The sequence below is a fragment of the Bipolaris maydis genome, assembly GCF_028858645.1.
Source record: "Bipolaris maydis strain C4 unplaced genomic scaffold PSV08scaffold_4, whole genome shotgun sequence".
Classification (NCBI taxonomy): Eukaryota; Fungi; Ascomycota; class Dothideomycetes; order Pleosporales; family Pleosporaceae; genus Bipolaris; species Bipolaris maydis.
The window spans coordinates 31,878-53,558 of NW_027093860.1; the positions used below are offsets into that span (position 1 = coordinate 31,878).

Genomic DNA, 21,681 nt, shown 5'->3' on the forward strand with positions numbered 1-21,681 from the left:
TTATTAGTAGTAGTTAACTACTGACAAACTAAGTTGTTAAGAGGAGTTAACAGCTAATTAACTACTAGATAGTTGATTAGTAGTTGATAACTACCGACAAATAAGCTAGTAGTAGTAGTTAACTACTTAATAGTTGATTGGTAGTAGTTAACTACTGGTAAGTTAGCTGTTAACGGTAGTTAACTACTAGTTATTTTATTAGTAGGAGTAGTTAACAGTAGATAACTGCTGATTATATTAAGGTTTTATTATATTAGACGAAATTGAAAGTTTTAGTCCGTAAGCTTTCTATAAAAGAAGCTTAAGTTCTATAGTTATATTGTTACCTAGCTACAATTATATCTTCTTATACCTATTATTATCTTTATTACGACAACACCAACTTCGAGTTTTTCAGAATAGGTGTAAATTTAGCTCAATATATACAAATCCATCCCAAGAAATCGACTGCAACTAGTACCAAGTCGTGCAGCCCACGCGCTATAGAGCTAGAAGCTGGTAAAGTAGCTAATTTGAACACGTCTTACTTACGAAAACAAAAACACACAGACCACCTTAGAGCTTACTAAGACAAAGCTTAGTAATACATAAAATGCCGCCTGATAGTGATACTATTAGAGTAAACACGCAGGAGAATAGGCAGGAGAGCCAAGGGCCAGAGGCTCAAATTGACAGAGAAATGGACGTAGAGTCCCCACCAGCCACCCCCACTCAAAACCAACAAACACCTAGCGTGCTTGAAATACCAATACTACCACCAAACAAGCGATATGCCAACTTCTCGCCAGAGACCACCTATAGAGGCAGAAACCCATACCAAAACACCTCTAGCCCAAAACCAATAGCCAAGAACGCTGAGCAGGCAATCTATTGGGCTAGAGACCTGATTCTCCAGGCCTCTACAATGGAAGAATCCCACGTAGCTCAAAACAAGCTACTAGAGCTACTAGACGTCTTTAGAGATTATACTGAAACTGGCAGGGTAGCTAACCAAATTACAGAAAAGCTATCTGCTAAACTAGCTTACCACTCAGCTACGCTCGCAAACGCCTCACAGCAAGCAACAAAGACGCTTAAACAAGCTACAACAGCAGCTTCTAAAGCTCTACCAACACCACAGCTAGCTCAAAAGCCAGCTCCAATCTCATACGCGGCAGTTGCAGCCAATAACACCAACCAAGCCTGGACAACAGTGCAGCCAAAGAGGAAGCCAGCAAAAACGAAAAAACCAGCAGCCTACTACCAGACGCTAGTAACGCTAGAAGAGGGCCAAACAATTAGCCCTCTACTAGTAAGAAATAAGATTAACCAAGCCTTCCAAAAGGCAGGTATTACTAGCCCAGTTATCCAGCAAGTAGCAACGAGCAAAAGAAACAACCTTATCCTTACCACCACCGAAGGATACTCAGGAGAATTCCTGCTGAAGCAAATTAATACTTGGCAAAACCAGCTACCAATTAAGAAAGCCCAGCCTCTAGAATCCTGGACTAAGCTAGTTGTACATGGAGTACCAACAACCTTTGATGGGGCGGAAAGCCTCCAACTACTCCACACAGAAATCCCAACGTATAATAAGAACCAGACAATCGTTGGGAACCCCTACTGGCTATCTAGAAGCTGGAAAAATAAGCAAACAAGCTCTATTGTCATTGCCTTTAAATCCGAAGAAGAAGCAAAGAAGATTGGTAATAGAATTATAATCCTTGGCCAATCCCTTCGGGTGGAGAAATACCGCCAAATCCCACTAACTGCCCAATGCAGTAAGTGCCAAGGATTTGGACATAACTCAAGCAGGTGTAAAAACCTAGCGAGCTGCCAATTCTGTGCTGAAAATCACCTAACGGCCCAGCACTTCTGCAGCACCTGCAAAACCAAAGGGAAGGCCTGCAACCATACCCTACCAAAATGCAAAAACTGCAAACAAACTCACTTTGCAAATAGCAAAGACTGCGAGGTATTCCTGTCTATTAAATAATGGTAGAAAACCTTAAAGTGCTACAAATAAACCTTAATAAAAACCCACGTACGACAGAATCAACGCTACAACTAGCAATTGAGCTTAAAGTGGACGTTATTGCAATCCAAGAGCCGTGGATTGCACCATCAGATAGAAATAACTACGAAGCCCCAAGGTCAATAGCCCACCAAAGCTTCTACCAAATCTTTCCAAAAGCAGACCCAAACCTCCGCCCAAGAGCTCTATTTTATATATCCAGATCTCTAACAGCAGAGGTTAGCCAGCTAGAGGAGATAGCTGACCCCGACGCTATTGCTATCACAATTCAAGAAGGACGCTTAAAGTTTAACATCTATAACGTGTACAACCAAAAAAACGCAGAAAATATAAAAACCTTTCGAAGACTACTCGCCAACACCCAGCTACCAACATCTACCTTACTACTAATGGACGCCAACGAGCACCACCCTTGGTGGGACCCAGGCTGTAAAACCAGCCAAGACGGCCAGCTACTAGCAGATTGGATAGAGGACCAGAACCTTAGCCTTCTTAACACGCCAGGAGCTACTACTTTCTTTAGACCTAATATGTCTCGAGAAACAACACTAGACCTATCTATCGCTACCCCAGATCTAGAAGATAAAGTAAAAGACTGGCAAATTACAACAGAACCTGGATCGGATCACCATGGGATACTCTTCTCAATCCAGATAATAAAGGACCTAGTTAACAACCCTACGAGCCAAACAAGATATAATACGAAAAAGGCAGACTGGGACCTATTTAGAGAGGAGCTAGATAGAGCTATACAGAATAACGTAGCCCTACAGTCTATAAATCAGATCCACCAACCAAGAAAAGCAGATTCAAGAAACCTACTCCTAGGCCAAGATAACGAGCTTAAGCTACAACTAGACACAATTGGAGATGCTATTACGCTAGTAATCCAACAAGCCGCAGACAAAGCTATTCCACAACTAAAACAAGGGCCAAAAGCAAAGCCTTGGTGGAGCCAGGAGTTAACTAGGCTACGAAGAAACGTATCTTATTGCCAAAGAATATTCGCGCAACAACTTCAAGCTACTTCTATAGAGGAAGCCTATCTCTATAAAAGAGACTTCCTTCTAGCGCGAATAACGTACCAAACAGCAATTAAGAAAGCAAAAAGAGAGCACTGGAATAACTTTCTAGAAAAAGAAGACCCACAATCTATATTTAAAGCTATGGACTATACTAAGGAAAAGAGAGTAGAAAAAATCCCACCTATCCAGGGAGAGACGCTAGAAACCTCTTTTAAAGGAAAGTGTAAAGCCTTCCGAAAAGCACTATTTCCTCCACCCCCAAGCACAACACCACCAAGCTTCAATAACCACCAAGAGAAAGAGTGGGAGTGGCCAGCGCTATCAATAACCGAGCTAGAACGCGCTTGTTCTAATAAGGTTAAAAGTAGCTCACCAGGCCCAGACGCTTTATCACAGGAAATTATCACAGCTGCCTACCAAACTCAGCCAAATATGTTCTTTAAAGCTTACTCTCTGCTATTCAACTACGGATACCACCCAACCTGCTGGAGAAGAGCTACAGGAGCCATTCTAAAGAAGCCGTCCAAACCCGACTATTCTATCCCAAAGGCCTATAGAGTAATTACTCTACTAAGCTGCCTAGGGAAAGTAACAGAACGGATAATAGCTAAAAGACTCGGCTACCTCGCCGAGACTACTAACCTCCTACACGACTCGCAGATAGGAGGGAGACTAAAGAAATCAGCTATAGACGCAGCTCTACTTCTCGTAGATCAAATCCAGTACCAAAAACAAAAAGGCTACACTACATCAACAGTCTTTCTAGACGTTAAAGGAGCGTTTGATCACGTTTCTCATAACCAGTTCCTAGATACACTAAAAAGACTAGGCCTACCTATTAGCCTAATCACTTGGGCTAATACCTTTCTATCTAATAGATCTCTAAGGCTCGCCTTTGACGGCCAAATAGAAGAGTTCAGTGAGATTAACGCAGGTATCCCACAGGGCAGCCCAGTCTCACCAATCTTCTTCCTCATCTATATTAGAGATTTGTTCTCTCAAATAGATGGATTCCAGCTCTCCTACATCGACGACATCTCAATCACAACCTCCTCAACATCTATAAAGAAAAACGTTAAGGTACTCCAACAGGAGGTTAAGAAACTAGTTGCGAAGGGAAAACAACTAGCAATCGAATTCGATATAGCGAAAACAGAGCTAATCCATTTTACAAAAAATAAAAAAAGAAAAGAAATCCCCTTAGAACTCCCTAGTAAGGAGAAAATCTACCATAAAGATACGATTAAGTGGCTAGGGGTACACCTCGATAACAGGCTATCCTTTAGAGGGCACGTAGCCATCCGAGCCAGCCAAGCAAAAACAGCTTTTAATAGACTAGGGAGACTAGCTAATATAGACCGCGGTCTATCTCCCTTTGCTATTAGACAACTATATCTAGCATGCGTTACGAGCATTGCAGATTATGGGTCGCCAATCTATTGGCGAAACCAGAGCTATATAGAAGATCAGCTTCAGCCGCTACATAACGCGGCCTGCAGAAAGGTACTAGGAGTGTTCAAAACAGCTCCAGCTATCCCAACAAGTATCGAAGCTAGCTTGCCGTCACCAGCCGTACGGCTAAGCCAAACCAATCGAAAATACGCTCTACGAGCTATACAACTAGCCCAAACCCATCCAATTACAAAAGCTATTGCAAGGCTACAAAAAACAACCCTTCAGCGACAAAAAAAGCCAAATAAGATAAGACAGCTACGGACCATCATAAACTCTATCCCATCTACCAAAGAGATAGAAGAGATCATCCCATATAGGTTCAGACCATGGGATTCTCTTAACTACCAGATCTCTATATCACAGAAATCAAAAGAAGAAGAGACAGCCGCCCATAAAGATTATATCCAAATAATAGAGGATAACTCTATAGTAATCTACTCAGACGCCTCTAAAACTAAAGACGGAGATGGGATAGGAGTAGGCCTAGTAGTCTATAACCTAAACCAAGAAGAAATCTACGCAGAGACAAAGAATATAGGCGAGCACCAACTTGTCTATAACGGAGAGCTTGAAGGCATTACAGCAGCGTTTGAGTACGCTGCTAAAACAGCCCAAAAAGACCAAAATATCCACGTTTACGCTGATAACCAAGCGGCCATCTATAGGCTCCAAAGTCTATCAGATAAGCCTGGCCAACAGTGGGTAATTCGGTGCCAAAAGGCTGCCAAAGCTATCCGAAACAGAAAAGCAAAGATCTTCTTAAAATGGGCTCCCGGCCACACAGATATAGAAGGAAACGAAAAAGCAGACTCCTTAGCAAAGGAAGCCACAAAGCAAACCCCAAAAAAATCACAAACAAGCCTAGCCTTCCTAGGCACTAAGATAAAGCTCCTCCAACGAGCTAGCCAAGCAGAAGAGTGGAGAAAGTATAGGGAAATAGCAAGAGAGAAGAAGACTAGCTATGGAGCTATCTTCGATCTTAAGCTAAAAAACCAACTAGATATTCCAAGAGGCACGAAAAGAGACATCTCAAGCGCTTTTTATTCTCTTAAGATAGGACACGGATACTTTAATGCCTACCTAAAGAAAGTAAAGAGAAGAGAATGCGACCGCTGTAAATGCGGGAGACCGCAAACAGCAGAGCATTTACTTCTATACTGCGGCTTCTACAGCGTAGAAAGAAACCAGCTTAAAAAGACTCTAGCTCAAAAAGTACTAAAACTCCCACTTCTACTCCACACTACGTGTGGTATAGAAGCTACCTCAGCTTTTATTACCAGCACAAGGATTGGAACAAGAAAGTGGCACCTAGGCCAAGAAGGCTAGAAAGAAGAAAAACAAGAAAAACAACAACAAAAGAAGAAAACTAAAGAAGAAAACTAAAGAAGAAAAACTGGATTTTACTAGCGCTATTTCCTTTCCCCTAAGAGAGCCCGCTGGAAGGCAGCCTGGCTACCCTACATCTCTCCCTGTTACCAAACTGCTCTTTAGCACCAGGCATCTACAAAGCTAGTAAGAGCTTAGCTAGATAAAGGCCGAAGCACCATAGTCACGCAATACAGCACAACGTACCAAATCGTAACTAGTTAGATAGAACGGCCTTTGGCCAAAGTCCTACATAGCCAACGGCTGATACAGGACTATAATGGAATAATAATAATATTATCTTTATTAATTAGCAATTACAAGTCTAATTACTAAGCATTTACTAAGCTTGATTACTAAGCTATTACTAATCGATTTTCTATAATCGTTAGTAAGCAATTATGTAATTACTATATTAGTAATATATTACGTAATCTTATTCTTATAAAATTCTTATATAAGCTATTCTTTATTTTAATAAAGAAAGTATTATATCCTCTCTACGATACTTTCTTTACAAATATATACTAAAAATCCTAACTTTAGAAGAGATATATTTATTAGATAAAAAACTAATACTTTTTAAAGCTTTATAGTAATTTATAATAACTTTATAAATTATATAGCTTTATACTAGTAATATTTTATTTAAATTTCTACTTTATTAACTTTTAATAGTAAGGTATTAGCTTACTATAGTTTTAATAAGTAATAGAGAATTAAGGTTTAATTCTAGAGAGGGAGCTTAAGAAATAGCTACTATATTTAAGAAAGATAGTAGGCCCGTAAATTACCTAATCTTAATGTAGAGAGGTAGTAATAATAAATACTAATATAGAGCTCTTTTAGGTCTTATAATTAGAATAAGTATAATTTAAACCTCTTAATAAGGAATAATTAGAGAGTAAGTTTAGTACTAGTAACTATAGTAATTCTAGCTCTAATAGTGTATATTAAAGTTATTATAGTTAAAAAGCTTATAGTTAAAACTTAGGTCTAGCTAGCGGGTCTATTTTACTATGTATACTTATCTAGCTAGGCCTTTCTTCTAAAGAACTTTATACTCTTTACTAGTTATATTAGAGAATTAGGACTTTTACTTTAAAAAAATTAGAGTATTTAAAGTAGGCCTTTACTTAAATATATTAGTATAAAATAATAAAATAGAGTATATATTTCTATTTTATTAGTTTCTAGAGATATTATAATAATTAATAGAAATAGTTAGAAGTATTAGTATTTAGTTATTAAAGGTAAAATTCTTAGATTTACTAAAGACTAACTACTATAAAAATATTTACTAAGAATATTTTTATTAATTAGTAAATAAAAGTTAGGGGATTAAAGATAATTAGATACTATTATAGTCTTAACTATAAACTATACTAATTAGAGATTAAGTAATATTCTTTTTCTAACTTACTTAGCACTTTATAAGAAATTAAAGTTTTTAAGTTCTAGAGAGATTATAGTTATAAGGCTAAAACTTAAAGAAATTAATAAAAAGTTATTACTAGGCGTAGAGCCTATAGCTTAATTTTACTTAATATAGAGAAACTTACTAGGTCTAGATAAAATAAGAATTAATAGATTAAGAGCTCTTTCTTAATTTTTTAGGTAGTAGTATATAGCTATTCTTAATTTATAGAGTAACTTATTTACTTAATTATAATAATAAGTAAGACTTTACTTTACTAAATAGCTAGGCTAGCTTTAGCTAGTCGCTAGCTTCTTAGAGAAACTATTAACTTAAGTTAATAGAAGTTTAAAGTAATAATAGGTTAACCTATATAGGCCTATAATATTAGGCCTTATTAAAGATAACTACTAGTCTAATATCTTAACTTTCTTTAAGGAAGTCCTCTACTATTAAGAGAAAGTAAGTCTCTTTTTTAGAGGCTTATAATATAAGTAATACTACCTAGTATAGAGAATATTAGACCTACTATTATATTTATAAGTTAGCTAATCCTATAATAAGCTAAAGTAACGTTTAGCTATTATAACGCGCGGAAAGGGGTAGGCTAACTACTTTAATAGTTAGCTTAAGGTACGTACTAATTCTTTAAGATAACTAAGCTCTAGTAATAAAACCTAATAGGTTAAAGTACTAGAGAGTAGTAGAAGTAATCTAGCTACTAGTAAGGTTTACTTTAGTTTTTAATAATAGTATCTTAAAATATCTAGGTAGAGCGTTATAGAGGTAAGTATAAATAAAGAAATATAAATAAAAATTTATATTATTTAATTTTAAAATATATTATAGTGCTCTATTATAAAGATATAACTCCCCTCTAGGTACTTATATTAACTAAGTAGTAGTAACGTAAATAGAATACTATCTACTACTGTCTTAATAATAGGGTCCTTACTATAGTAGTACTTATGCGCCTTATTTACCGCCTTAAGCTTTACTATAATATACCTAGGCTTAATATATATTAGTTAGTAGTACTAGTAACTAGCCTACTTACCGCCTAAAAGGCGCTAGCGGTCCTTCTTACTATACTCTAGTTAGTAAATTATATATTATATATAAAGATAGAGAAAGGTAGTTATTACTTATAATAGGTAATAACTACTAGCCTATAGGCGTTCTATAGTAGTAGCTTTAACTAGTTTAACCCTATATAACTGTAGACTTTAGTGCTAATAGGCGCGATCTAAATATAGCTATTATCTTAATAAATAGCTGTGTTTAGTAGCGTGCCTTAGCTATAATATATATTCTTTTTAGCTTCTCTTACTACCTTATTTACGCCCTTTTAGGCTAGTAGATAATTAGCTTTATTTCTTACTATAGGCGCGTAGCTACTGTTGCTCTTATTATAGTACCCTAGTACTAGACGCTTGAGTATAGTAGTAGTAAGAGCGCGCGAAATACCTGCGAGGGTAGTAAGGGTAGTAGAGATAGGGGTAGAAGTAGGAGTGGGGGTAGAGTGGGCAATGTCCGCTACACCACCGGTGTCCAGCCCATCGGCAAGAACCAGGAGCGCGGCCCCTTCAAGATCAACGACGACGGTGACCTCGTCTTCGCTGCTGGTGGTCTGACCGGCGATGTTGGTTTCCAGGCTTGCCCCGGCGCTGTTGGCGGAGGCTGGAAGATCTGGCTTTCTGGTGTAGACAAGCCTGCTGGTTCTGAGGGATGCACTCCCTTCACCATGAAGGCGCTTAAGGAGACCGAGCCTAAGAAATGCCTTTACTCTTCTGCTCCTGCTTAGATGCTGAGCTTGGAAAGATCTTCAGAGTGTACAAATTGATAGTCTCGAAGACGGGACTTTTGTTCCCTGATGTGTATATATCATCGCATTTGAGCGTCTGCATAGATTCTCGTTTATGATCGCTAGAAATAGAAATGACCATGTTAATCTTTACAACGCGTTCCTTCCTGTACTAATTCTTTTCCTGTCAATGGTGAAAGGGCATAGCTGCGCACATCCCATAGTCGTAGTGGTAGGTTTCATGAAAGAGAATAACATGAATTTATGGCTTGAAGCGAGCAAACCGAGATCAGAAACAGGACTTAGCTGACGCCCGCACGATGCCTTCAGATTGCTTGTCTGAATCAGGTCGTCCGCATTCGATGGCCATGGCCAGCATGTCGTGCAGGGTTGTTTCTGGTTGCTTATCCATTCGTAGTAAAAGAGACGTTTGAATGGCAGTGCGGTGTTTTGCTTCCGAACGGAGAATGTAGCCTAGTCCCATCAGCAAATCAATGACGACAAAGGAGTCCGCCAATTCCCGACTCCGGCGATTGCGCACGAGGCTTACCATGTAATGGTTCGCCGCGCTGCAAGCGGACTGGCCATGAATCCTAACAATCGGAATTGCAGACGAAGCCTTCATGAAGAAGTCCGAAGCCTCGTCTTCACCGAAGAGCTCGTCAAGGTTGCAAGTTCCAGCCACTTTCGGTACTAGTACCGTCTCGAAGTCACTCCAGGACGTGTCGATGAAGGGGCTGTCCCGAAGCACCATGACACCATTGACAATACCTGCAAGGGGTAGTAGCGTGGAATTGATCTTTATTCATACTGCTTTCAAGCCATCCTTATTTTTAATATGCACTGATACAGCGCATAGCAAAAAAAACCTGCTAAGACATGAATTTGAATACTCCAGCCAGAATGATCGGACGTCGGCCGATTAACTCGTTTCGAGCCCTGTTTTCCACCTACCATTAAGTAATAGATGCCAAGGTCATCTGTCATGTTGAAAAGAGTGTAGGTATTATCAGGAGTGAACTGATCGTTGTGTCCGTTGAGACTATCTTTACTGGTGACTTTACTGGTGATCTCTTCGTTTGTCACATATTTGAAGTCCTGATGTTATTGCTGCTGCTGCATCATCCTCAGAGCCAACGCCATTATAGCTTAAATGTTGTCGTTCAACCAAACCAATCGACTATGATACCTCCTTGTGTAGTTTGACTGGAATCTGGAAGTGCACTTCTACTTCGCGCATCACTCGGACTGCACCCATCTCGTATTACGCGGCACAAATAGTGAGTTGCGAGGTTGAAGATGTAGATCTCACAACTCAAATTCGGTCATCGTGATTGAAGTGTTTGGCAAAACCTTGAACGATTGAATTCGCTCTGCTAAAACGCGTGACAATTCTTTCTGAACAAAGAACGTAAGACGAATGAAGTCATTGATCCAAAGCCCCTCAATCCCGCGCCGTGATTTTGCGACAGTAATGAACCTACAACGCTGTCCACGACGAAGCCAAAGTATCTGTATCACTTCCTTCCACACGATAGAACCCCAATGCCTTCAGCATCGGCTTATCATCGAAGCGATACAGATACACAGTCTGCTCACCCGAAGCAAAGTGCTGATACTTATGCCATGATGGGATGCAGAAAGTATCGCCACGTTCCCAGGTCAACCTCTTACCCTCTACCTCGGTGTAACCTGATCCCTCAACAACATGATACACGGAAGAAGCCGTCTCCCGCACTGTTGGAGAACTTTCCCCTGCGTTAAGCCGCTCAGCTGAACCGCCGAGTATTCTGCTCACTAAATTGCACATGTCAGATCTGACACTCATTCACGATTTTAAAATTTCATCCCACTTACCCTCTGTTCCATTGGCCTGAAGATAAGGCAACGAAACCCACTTCTCCGGCGCCTTATCCAATTTCTCCGCCATCTTCTCCCATGGAAATACAATCGGCGAGGTATTCGAATCCACGTTCTCTGCTGGATACCTTGGCGCAGTGTGATGCTCGACAAAATGCACGGGAAAATGCACGAAATTAGGAAGGTCCAGTCCGTCAAGCCATATCATAGGGCCAGAACCATCCTTGCCGTGGTCGTGCCAGTTCCAGGTTGGGGTTAGAATGACGTCGCCGCGCTTCATGTTTACACGGCGGCCGTGGACGGCGGTGAAGCCGCCTTCGCCTTCGATGATGAAGCGCATGGCAAAGGCGGTATGGCGGTGGGCCGGGGCGGTTTCGTTGGGCATTACGAGTTGGAGGCCGGCGTAGATGGTGTCTGTGGTAAATGGCGCTTCTGTGGAAAATGTCAGTCGAGATTCTTTACTACCATCATGAGTTTGAGGTCATTCAGGTGCGGCGATGCCTAGACATACCCTTGTTAGGATTCACTAACATCAATACCCGCCTCTCAGCTTGCTTCTCAGTTACCAACTTTCCGGCTCGCAGCAAGTCTGGTCGGATCTCCCTGTACTTCCATAGATGAGGGATCGCCTGGGGGTTGGGCAGTGGAGGGTTCAATCTCTTCATCTGGGTCCAGAGTGGTGAAACAGCATGCTTTTGAACGTCGGCAAGCAATTTCTCTGGAGAGTTACTGTCACCATTCAGATGCGGGACCTCTTTGCTCGATAAGATCCAGGTCATCTTGCTAATCTAAGCAGGATAGTAGTCAAAGATGGTTAGTGAAGTTTGGGCTGGGGCAGGAATGATAAGGTAAGCTATGGATCATCAGTTATCAAATTCGAATTTATATATGCATGACCACTTATTTTACAAATGAAAGATACTTGGATGTACGAACGCATGTTTCTAAGCCTGCGGAACGAATGCGCACCTGCTGACGGAAGATTCTGTGCTCTGGACGCATCGGAAAGCACCAACACCAAACGAAGGTGTGCGAGGCCGGGCGAATCATGACACTGGGTACAATTCCAATATCATCTATGCTTACAAAACGATCGATCAACGTTGCGTTACGCATGCCAGGGCATCCTCGGAGCCCGTTCGTCGAACACGGCGATTGGGTGGCGATCCTCCGCACGCTAGCCCCCGAGGTCCGGCTCGTTTCCGTGGGCTTTGCAGCAGCCAGGACCAACAGTTGGGCATTATCACGCATAAAACATGCCGAACGACAGTTCTACAGATGTACTCAAATTTTTCATTACCCCGCTTAGTGTCACTTTCATTATACCCTTCTCTCTCGATCATCCTTCGTCATGGGCATTCCCGGAGCATCTTGGAAGCGATTGATTCGCTTCCGGGGCGAAGACGGTGCTGAACACTATGGCGAGCCACAACTTGAAAATGCTCAGGATCTCATGTCCAAATTGGAAACCGGCTTAGAAGCAGAGATTCTCGAAGGCACCAGCCCCTTTGAAGTTAAAAGCACTGGAAAAATTGTCAAGATAAAAGAGATCCTACATCTCCTCCAGCCAAAAGATGTCCCCACCGTACGCTGCATCGGCTTAAACTACAAGACACACAGTAAGCACAATTCCACACTCATCCGCAATGTATCTCACCACCCCCAACTAGTCGCGGAGGCAGGCCGCAAACCGCCCCCTTACCCTTCCCTCTTCATAAAAGCCAATACCTCAATCGCCGGCTGGAACGAAACCATTCCAATTCCCAAAATCGCACAAGACGACCAGGCCGACTACGAAGGTGAGCTTTCTATTGTGATCGGCAAAACGGGGAAAAACATCTCCAAAGATGACGCCATTGCCCATGTCGCGGGATACGTATCTTCCAACGACATCAGCTCCCGCAAATGGCAGCGTGATCCTGCGTACGCTGGAGGCGTCCCGCAGTGGTGCTTCAGCAAAGGCTTTGACAAGTACGCACCTATTGGCCCGTTGATGGTGTCACCTGCTGTGGTTGGGGCGGCGGAAAATCTCGAGTTAAGGACCTGGGTCAATGGAGAGGAGAGGCAGAAGACTATTACTAGCGATTTGTTGTTCGATGTCCGGACCATTATTAGCTTTTTGAGCCAGGGGACGACACTTGAGAAAGGGACTGTGATTATGACGGGAACGCCATCGGGGGTAGGGTTTGGGCAGGCTGGGGGCCCGAAGTGGTTGAGGGATGGCGATGTTGTGGAGGTGGAGGTGGAGCATTGCGGGAGGACTAGGAATAAAATCGTTTATGAGTAGTTTTTAGAGAGGTCACTAAGGCAGTTGCGTCTACATGCTGAAATGCGTCATTATTGAATCTTTTTACCTTGATTACGAAGTCTTTTTTTAACGATACCCGATTACGCTACGTAGGTCAAGGTGTGGCCTGCTATTCTTTTCTGACATGATTGACCTGATACGATATACAGCAAGCAGAAACAAGTCAATTCAGCCGCCATACACGATTGCACTCACTTTAGGGCAGTTGAAAATTTTGCAGCAACAATTTACAGGAATTTAATTACATTGCAATGTTCGATGCGATCCAAGATGTGACGAAGTCGGGCAGCCAAACATTAGTTTTTGTCCATTTTCGGCTACCTAGCGAGCAACACCAACACGAGATTCGTGAATTCCTTGAGACTTCTCGTTCAGAATTGACATGCGATAACAAGATGTAAGTTTCACACTCTACAAATACCATTCTTATTCCATGAAGTCAATGGCATCAATGGCATGCGCAGCTTCATCCAACAATTTGGAGCATCTACTACTGGCCCGAGCAATGCTAGTAGTACTAGTACTACCTCGCCCTTTCGGAACCACCAACTTCAATTTCCCCGCAGCCCCAAAATCACCACTGCAACACCCAACCCGACATCGGACGAATCACAAGCCCCACGGAAGGAAACGGCTTACCGTGCAGATAGACCTAGAGGCTAAGGACTGCTTGCTAATTCGGTTCGATGCGGCGGTTCAACGTTGTTCGGTCACGCCTAACGCGTATTCCGAAATGCGCCGGAACTACGTAGACGCGTTGCGGCATGTGGACCCAGCGCCATGTATCTGCATATGACTTCATATTGAAGGGTCGTAAGAGGGCTTTCTGAATCTGCATCCTCTCGAGAAATTCGAGGATTACCACAACCATGAGTCAAATGTTGGTACATTGAGCAGAATTGAGTGCCCAGCATAGTGTTGATTACCTGCAGGAAATACACCACAGCGACTGCCTTCTTCGAGGCATTATGGGAGGTACGAAATGTAGTCAATGTTCCCTCATGGTCACATTTTAACATTGCTCCAGGCCGGTATCTCACACGTCTTCGTTAACCTGGGGTCTGACCACCCTGGGATAATGGAAGCGATTGCACGAGGAAAAAAGGACCCAACCGGAAGCTTTCCAAAAGTCATCACGTGCCCCCATGAGGTGAACACTCCGCAGCAACCTGGGTGAAGGAGCTCTCTGACTTCCACTGTAGACTGTTGCGCTATCAATGGCTGATGGCTTTGCTCGACTTACTGGTAAACCTCAATGCGTGATCGTGCATGTAGATGTCGGTACTCAATGCCTCGGTGCCGCTGTACACAATGCTTCCGTTGCACGAGTCCCAGTACTGATATTCGCGGGTCTCTCACCTTTCACACTCGAAGGTAACATTTAATTCTTCATGTCCCGAATCCAAAGCCCCCCTACTGACAGAATCCAGGCGAAATGCGTGGCTCCCGCACCGAATACATCCACTGGCTCCAAGACGCCCCCGACCAAAAACAAATCGTCCAACAATTCTGCCGATATACGGGCGAAATCAAGACGGGCACAAACGTAAAGCAAATGGTGAACCGCGCGCTCCAATTCGCGACCTCTGATCCAAAAGGTCCTGTATACCTCACCGCTGGCCGCGAAGTCCTCGAGCAAGAAATCACGCCCTACAAGCTTGATCAAACCGTCTGGGGCCCCGTATCACCTCAACCTCTCGCCCAAGACGGCGTAGAAACCATCTCAGACCTCCTGGTAAACGCGCAAGAACCCCTCGTCATAACCGGGTACTCTGGCCGCAACCACACCTCGTGCGGCGCTCTCGTCGCGCTCGCAGACACGGTCCCCGGTCTCCGCGTCATCGACGCTCTGGGCAGCGATGTCTGCTTCCCGTATTCACACCCCGCATCTCTGGGGCTGCAAATCGGCGCGCACGAGAGCATACGAACCGCAGACGTGATCCTCGTCGTAGACTGCGACGTCCCCTGGATTCCTACCCAATGCTCTCCGCGCCCCGACGCGGTGATTATGCATATCGACGTGGACACGCTGAAGAGGAACATGTTGCTTCATTACATCCCCGCAAAGTACCGGTACTGTGCCGATGCGGAACTGAGTTTCAAGCAGATACAGCGGTATATTGCGGGCCATGCGACGTACCCCGCAGTATTGGCCAAGGAACCGTATCTTTCTCGTCGCGAGAAGATGATTGCGGAACACCGGGCGCGTCTGGATAATCTCGCAGTTATTGCTGCGCCACCCGTGGATAAGAGTCTGCCGGCGCATACCCCGTACCTGGCATCGCAGCTGCGCAAGCTATGCCCGGAAAATACGATTTGGTGTCCCGAGGCAGTGACGAATGCGTTGCCAACGTGCAATCAACTGCAGGTCGATACCCCAGGGTGCTTGATCAACGGCGGTGGAGGCGGGCTGGGGTGGTCAGGAGGAGGAAGCATTGGAGTGAAGCTCGCGTCAGACTATTTGGCAGGGGGAGTGGGGAAGGGCGGGTTTGTTTGTCAGATTGTGGGGGATGGAACGTGGATGTTTGGAGTGCCGAGCACGGTCTATTGGATTGCGAGGAAGTATTCGATTCCGACGTTGACGATTGTTCTGAGCAACAAAGGTATGTTTGTTCCAATTTCGAGAAGGTCTGGGACTGACTGTTGGTGCAGGATGGAATGCTCCGCGCAAATCACTTCTCCTTGTGCACCCTGATGGTGTTGGCTCAGAGGTTGATAATGAGGGCATTGGAATTTCGTTTGCGCCTACGCCGGATTATTCTGGCATTGCAAAGGCGGCGGCTGGGCATAACGCTTGGGCCGGATGTGCGAGCAGTGTCAAGGAGTTGGATGAGTTGCTGCCTCAAGCGATTGAGTCAGTGAAGAAAGGGGTTCTTGCTGTGCTCGAGGTGCGGCTGAAAGGATCTTGGGAGAAGGCAAGTCTCTAGGAGTCAAGTAGCTCTATTGCATAGAATTGAGATATATGATCAATGGTATCTTCGAGTATCGATTATTCATGATCAGAAGTGGAAAAGACTGGCTGATGACGTTGGTAACGTGAGGGATGCGATGATATGAGAAGCGATACACCGAGTTTTGCAATTGGCAGACTCTATAAACACAGGTGACTCTATTTACTCTCCGATTGCTGTCGTCTTCCAAATCTCCTTGACCTTCTCCTTGACCGTGTCCGGATAAGAACTCTCAAAATCCACCGGAATCCAATTCCTCCGCCCCTCATACTCGGCCGGCAACAAGCAATTTGTCACCATCTTGCCTCCCCTTTTCCGATCTCCCCTGCCATGCGACATATACGGCATTATCGGCAGCCCTCTCACATCCTCAAACGGAAAATCGTCAAACCCCGGCCGCGCTCTCGTGCTGAGCGCCCAAATGATGTCTTTGAAATTGTACACATCGATGTCGTCTCCGATGAGAAAGACGCGGTTGATGAGCATCGAGGCTTTGGAGGAGAAGACCAGGTTCCCGATTTGGCGGCTGAAGGATTCGGCGTCGGTTTTCAGGAGGGCGAGCTGCGGTAGGGAGACCTGCAGAGCGCACCAGGTTCCCATTGTTTCGAGGGGACAGTAGGCATCAATAATGGGGAGGCCGTGGGATTGGCAGAGAGTGACCATCTCGGCGGAGGCGAGGGAGGCGGTGGTGTGCTGGGTGCGTGTTAGTGAAGTTGTAAGGGAGAGTAGAGGGTTAGTGGGCTTACCGATTCATCGACGATGCGGCCTGGAACGGAGATGGGCAGGATGGCGTCGTCGCGGTATGTTATGGCGTCGACCTTGAGGAGAGAGCCTGGCCGTCGCTCGTCGTCGAATTGGTGTGCCAGATAATCACCAAAGGGCCCTTCGTCGCCCATCTTGGTAGTCGACAGTGTACCTTCGAGCACGATTTCGCTATTGGCAGGCACAAGAAGATCATTCGTCTGGCACTTGACAAGGTCGAGAGGACGTCCTAGCATGGCACCAACGTACTCGGCCTCACTCACACCTTCGGGAAGAGGGCAGGCTGCTGCCATGGTCGCAGCAGGGGGTACGCCAAACGCAAGGGCCCATGGCACGTCCTTGCCCAACTTCCTCCACATTTCCATGACCATATGATTGTGCTGTCCCGGGTTGATGAGGGCAACCAGATGTCGCTTGTCATAGAGCTGGGCACGGAAGATGGACCAATTCGTCCACGATCCGTCAGGAGTCTGGAGCATATGGATTCCATACGTCTGGAGAAACCTTCCGCCGTCATGCTGGTGCAGAAAGGGTACTGGAAGAGCGTCGAGGTCGATGGCATCGCCAAGGATCTGATTCTGCTGGCACGGCCCTGTCAGGACGACATTGGGGGGGATTGGAGCCTTGTTCTTGCCCTCCTGACTGCGGTCGCAGATCTGCTTCCAGGTCGCGTCCTTGGGAAGTCCGAGGTTTCGAGCGACACGACCGAACCTCTCATTCTCGTTCTTTCTCAGCCCGGCGGCGTTACTGAAGATGCGCCACAGGCCGTTGCGGGCGCCTTTGACGTTGTTGAATAAGGGGGCCTTTCCGTCGGTTTCACTGACACGACGTGCAGTTGCTCCAACCTCGAGATGTGGATCGACCTCGGTATTGATTTCAACCAGGTCATTGTCAGCGCGCAATACATCGAGGAAGGCTCGAAAGTCGTGCGGTGCGCTCGGACTTTGACTCGCTTGAAGTGCACTGGAGGTGCCTTGGGCAGTAGTAGTAGTAGCCATGAGACGTCGCTGATGGCGGTGTATCATAGCCGCTCGAAAGCTTCGAGGGTTGCAGAAGCGCATTCCCGACAGCATTTGCCTCTATTGATGACGGTGTGCAGATGGTAGCTAGGGTCGCACACATGGACTGGGCTCGCTGCTGAGGTCCTCGCTCTTCCCTTCTGGGGCTTGCTCATCCACTGTGCATGGGTCCCCTGTCTCCGGCCCACCCGCGAGCCGGCGCTAGGCAAGCACAGGCCGGGGTCCAGTGCCCATCTGCAGGGTCAGGGTTAGGGTTACCGTAGCGTGGGGTGTAGGAACGTTCCTCCTAGATAGCCTTCCGGAGGCTTCGGAATGGTCCGCACGCCTGCTTCGGAAATTCCGTCGCCCATTCCGGCGTGCAACAGCCGCCAACACCGGGCGGGGGATGCGTCCAGGATGGCAGCATGGGGCCCATAACCGCACCGATACGAGTAATGATAGCAACATGTTGGCCATGTGGCTGGCCACTCACGCTGCACCTCGAACATGCTTATGCTTTGCCCTCGCCCTTGCCGCGTCAGTCGCCCATTGACGAGTGCATTCCACTTTCACCACCGCATCAGCACTCGCGCAGTCACTCAACACCACCACGCCTTCTCGACTGCAACTCCCTACCAGTCCCACAAGCCCACACAGCCATGCCGTCCAAAACGCATCGTAATCGGCATAACCGGCGCAACAGGCACCATCTACGCCGTCCGCCTTCTTGAAATCCTACGCGACCTCTCCATAGAAACGCACCTCGTAATGAGCAAATGGGCCCATACAACCCTCAAATACGAGACGGACAGGACAGAAGCCGAAATTCACTCCCTCGCCTCCAGAGTCTACACGGCACGCGACATGACGGCCCCGATTGCCAGCGGATCCTTCCTGCACGACGGCATGATCATAGTCCCGTGTAGCATGAAGACGCTTGCCGCGGTGCGCATAGGTTTCTGCGACGATTTGATCTCGCGCGCGGCCGATGTGACGTTGAAGGAGCGCCGGCCACTGATGCTGGTGCCGCGCGAGACGCCGCTGAGCGATATCCACCTCGACAATCTGTTGGCTGTCAGGAAGATGGGCGCCGTGGTTTTTCCGCCCATGCCCGCGTTTTATACGCGGCCAAAGAGCTTGGAGGACATGGTCGAGCAGAGTGTTGGGAGGATGTTGGATAATTTTGGCATTCATACCGACGGGTTTGAGAGGTGGAATGGCTGTAATTGGGGGAACAAATGAGGCTTGGGTACATTGAGCTCTGGAATAGATACCTGTGCATCTTGCAATCAAATGTTTACGAGTCAAGCGTCCATGTCATGTGATTCCCATACTTGAGTGTCATAACTGAATGCCTTGCCGTACCCACCGGCTCAATGTCCCACTTGCCCCACCGAACTCACCATCAAGATGAGCTTGTAGAGCTTCATCGAAAGACTTCAATCGCAAGATTCTTGAGAGGAATAATCCAGTAACATTCATCGTCAAATATATCAGTCGGTATTTGGCCAGTGATTTAATTTACGCGACAGCAACACGAGTGAATGAAGTAATTAGCTTCGTAGTAACCAATAAGTCTTTTCTTCATCTTTGAAGCTGAGACGAAACAAGATCTTATACAGATGTGGTGCTGCGTACAGTAAGTTTACGTAGAAGTCCTGATCAATTGCTTGTTGTAGGTGGAGAGCATGACAATCGTAAACCTCAACGCAGCGTGAAGCTGTTTTACCTTAGTATCAGCGTGCGAGCGTTCTTTAATTGATACTAAACTTTTTCGCGAGTGGGGTGAATACATATTTTTTTTCGCTAGGTTTCAAAGGAGCGATATCTGCAAGCGCAACCTCGATAAGCTCCATTTGTCGTGGTTGTGGTGCGATCGCGTAAGTGGTGGGGTGGAGCGGGCATTGGCCCGTCCGGTACTACGTACGGTATACCGCGGCCAATCCGTGGAATACAAGTCATTTTAGTCACTAGAACGTGACGTGATCGCAACACCGGGAGGCTGAAACCTTCCGTAGTCTGTCATGGAAACTTAGTTCCAGAAACAATGTACTCGCACGTGTCAATCTAATGCTTCGAGCCTTCCGCCACGGCACTCCACCTCCTTCCGCTCCATAAGCCCGTGGCCCTAGAGCTGAGCTCGAGTTGAGTTTCTCATATAATGTCGCTAGCCCCCGAACCTTATTTCAGTAGAAAACCTGTGAATACATCAACAGCTGTGGCCTAAATACACTGTCGACTCATACCCCATAAGTTCCAAGGCTTCATTTCGATACACTACCATGGCCGACGCTGACCAAACTCCTCTTCCTCTTCCCGTCCCTTCTTTAGCACGTCTTGCTCCTGGTGTAATACTTTCTCAGCCATTGTCCCGCAAAGGTTCCGGACCTGGACTCATTGTGCTTGTCACTCAGTCAGGAGCTACAAATGACACGACTCTGCGCATCGAAAATGGTGTCCCATCACCGCTCATGAAATGGGGAGAAGAGAGCTACACAGTTGTAGAACTTCTTGAAGAAGCCTTTCTCGAGGGCAAAGACCCAATAAGTCTGGCCGTCTCAGAGCTGTCCAAGGCTGACAAGTGTGAGCCGAAAAATGCAATTGGCGTCATCGGTAAGTTACCCTAGTTCCAGTCTGCGCATTGCGTTGCTGATTCGGATGGCAGCGTACGATCTGAAGCTTTGGAACCGCGCAGCACCATATCTAACATCGCACTCCTCAATCGTCGGCGCCGTCGTCTACGCAAATGCAGCAGAACATCACAAGCTCGCCATAACCTCCGTGCCTGTACTGCAACACATGGCGGGCAAGATGCGCAAGCCGCCCCGGACCGAAACCCGTGTTGTCCACGATTACCCTAGTGCGAAATCTCACCTCTTTGCTACGCCTTTCCAGCTGGAATTTGATTACAACATAGAATCAGTGTCGCATACGCGGAATCTGTCATTCCTCAAACCGCGCATGAATGGCCCGTGGTTCGATCTCGAGGCGATTTGGGACGAGCATACGTACTGGGAGTTCGAAGATCGGTCAGTGCCGAAGACGATGGCGACCATGGTGCAAGAGCCATATGTCAACCATGTGCCTACGGTATGTTTAACTGCGCAGTAGGGGCGTGTTTCAACGCATCGCTAACGTGCGTAGCTCACGGGTGGTATTGGACGAGAGGCACTTACAGATTTCTATACCAACCATTTCATCTACTCGAATCCCACAGATATCGAGCAGGAGTTGATAAGTCGCTCCATAGGCATCGATCGCGTCATCGATGAGTTCATTTTTAAGTGCACGCACAACGCTCCGTTGGACTGGCTGTGAGATGTCACTTATCTCCAAATGTGATTGTCGCGGTGCTGACAAGTCGTAGAATACCGGGGATCCCCCCGACAGGCCGCAAACTTGAAATTCCCTTCATGGCGGTTGTCAACATTCGAGGCGACCGTCTTTACCACGAACATATATTCTGGGACCAGGGTACTGTGCTGGCTCAGCTGGGTCTATTGCCAGAGTACTTGCCTATACCGTACGCTCTGCCAGGCGGGCAGAACCAGGACGGGAAGAAACTCGAGTACAGATTGCCCATTACAGGGGCTGAAACGGCACAAAAGTATCGAAATAAAGATGCGGTCACTTCGAATACCATGATCGGCTTCCAGGTCCGCGAAGAGAACGCGTAGCTGGTCGAAGAGAGACACAATTGGGTGTCGTGGAATCACAGCTTG

General features: G+C 45.9%; 7 protein-coding genes across 7 annotated transcripts; 4 read left to right on the forward strand and 3 right to left on the reverse strand.

The window, feature by feature from the left end:
* Positions 1 to 8,624: 8,624 nt before the first annotated feature.
* On the reverse strand, positions 8,625 to 10,067 carry PSV08DRAFT_369442 (KR domain-containing protein; the record flags this gene model as incomplete). The annotated part of the gene is made up of 3 exons (XM_014219254.2): positions 8,625 to 8,969; positions 9,400 to 9,851; positions 9,950 to 10,067. The coding sequence occupies 3 exons, from the start codon at positions 10,065 to 10,067 to the stop codon at positions 8,625 to 8,627; spliced, it is 915 nt and encodes a 304-aa protein (XP_014074729.2).
* A 493-nt stretch (positions 10,068 to 10,560) lies between these two features.
* On the reverse strand, positions 10,561 to 11,719 carry PSV08DRAFT_175723 (RmlC-like cupin domain-containing protein; the record flags this gene model as incomplete). The annotated part of the gene is made up of 3 exons (XM_014219253.1): positions 10,561 to 10,877; positions 10,938 to 11,372; positions 11,452 to 11,719. The coding sequence occupies 3 exons, from the start codon at positions 11,717 to 11,719 to the stop codon at positions 10,561 to 10,563; spliced, it is 1,020 nt and encodes a 339-aa protein (XP_014074728.1).
* A 572-nt stretch (positions 11,720 to 12,291) lies between these two features.
* On the forward strand, positions 12,292 to 13,227 carry PSV08DRAFT_386997 (uncharacterized protein; the record flags this gene model as incomplete). The annotated part of the gene is made up of 2 exons (XM_014219252.1): positions 12,292 to 12,559; positions 12,611 to 13,227. The coding sequence occupies 2 exons, from the start codon at positions 12,292 to 12,294 to the stop codon at positions 13,225 to 13,227; spliced, it is 885 nt and encodes a 294-aa protein (XP_014074727.1).
* An 890-nt stretch (positions 13,228 to 14,117) lies between these two features.
* Positions 14,118 to 16,234, forward strand: PSV08DRAFT_360419 (thiamine pyrophosphate enzyme, N-terminal TPP binding domain-containing protein; the record flags this gene model as incomplete). Its single annotated transcript, XM_014219251.2, has 6 exons — positions 14,118 to 14,128; positions 14,181 to 14,223; positions 14,276 to 14,398; positions 14,451 to 14,622; positions 14,679 to 15,851; positions 15,901 to 16,234. 6 exons carry the CDS (start codon positions 14,118 to 14,120, stop codon positions 16,173 to 16,175), a joined length of 1,797 nt encoding a protein of 598 aa, XP_014074726.2. The 3' UTR covers positions 16,176 to 16,234.
* A 127-nt stretch (positions 16,235 to 16,361) lies between these two features.
* PSV08DRAFT_175124 (UbiD decarboxylyase family) lies at positions 16,362 to 17,959 on the reverse strand (the record flags this gene model as incomplete). Its single annotated transcript, XM_014219250.1, has 2 exons — positions 16,362 to 16,892; positions 16,946 to 17,959. 2 exons carry the CDS (start codon positions 17,957 to 17,959, stop codon positions 16,362 to 16,364), a joined length of 1,545 nt encoding a protein of 514 aa, XP_014074725.1.
* Positions 17,960 to 18,466: 507 nt separating this feature from the next.
* Positions 18,467 to 19,201, forward strand: PSV08DRAFT_386998 (flavoprotein; the record flags this gene model as incomplete). Its single annotated transcript, XM_066093466.1, has 1 exon — positions 18,467 to 19,201. The coding sequence occupies one exon, from the start codon at positions 18,467 to 18,469 to the stop codon at positions 19,199 to 19,201; it is 735 nt and encodes a 244-aa protein (XP_065949382.1).
* A 1,040-nt stretch (positions 19,202 to 20,241) lies between these two features.
* PSV08DRAFT_386999 (uncharacterized protein) lies at positions 20,242 to 21,636 on the forward strand (the record flags this gene model as incomplete). The annotated part of the gene is made up of 4 exons (XM_014219248.1): positions 20,242 to 20,572; positions 20,625 to 21,049; positions 21,104 to 21,273; positions 21,327 to 21,636. The coding sequence occupies 4 exons, from the start codon at positions 20,242 to 20,244 to the stop codon at positions 21,634 to 21,636; spliced, it is 1,236 nt and encodes a 411-aa protein (XP_014074723.1).
* Positions 21,637 to 21,681: the final 45 nt, after the last annotated feature.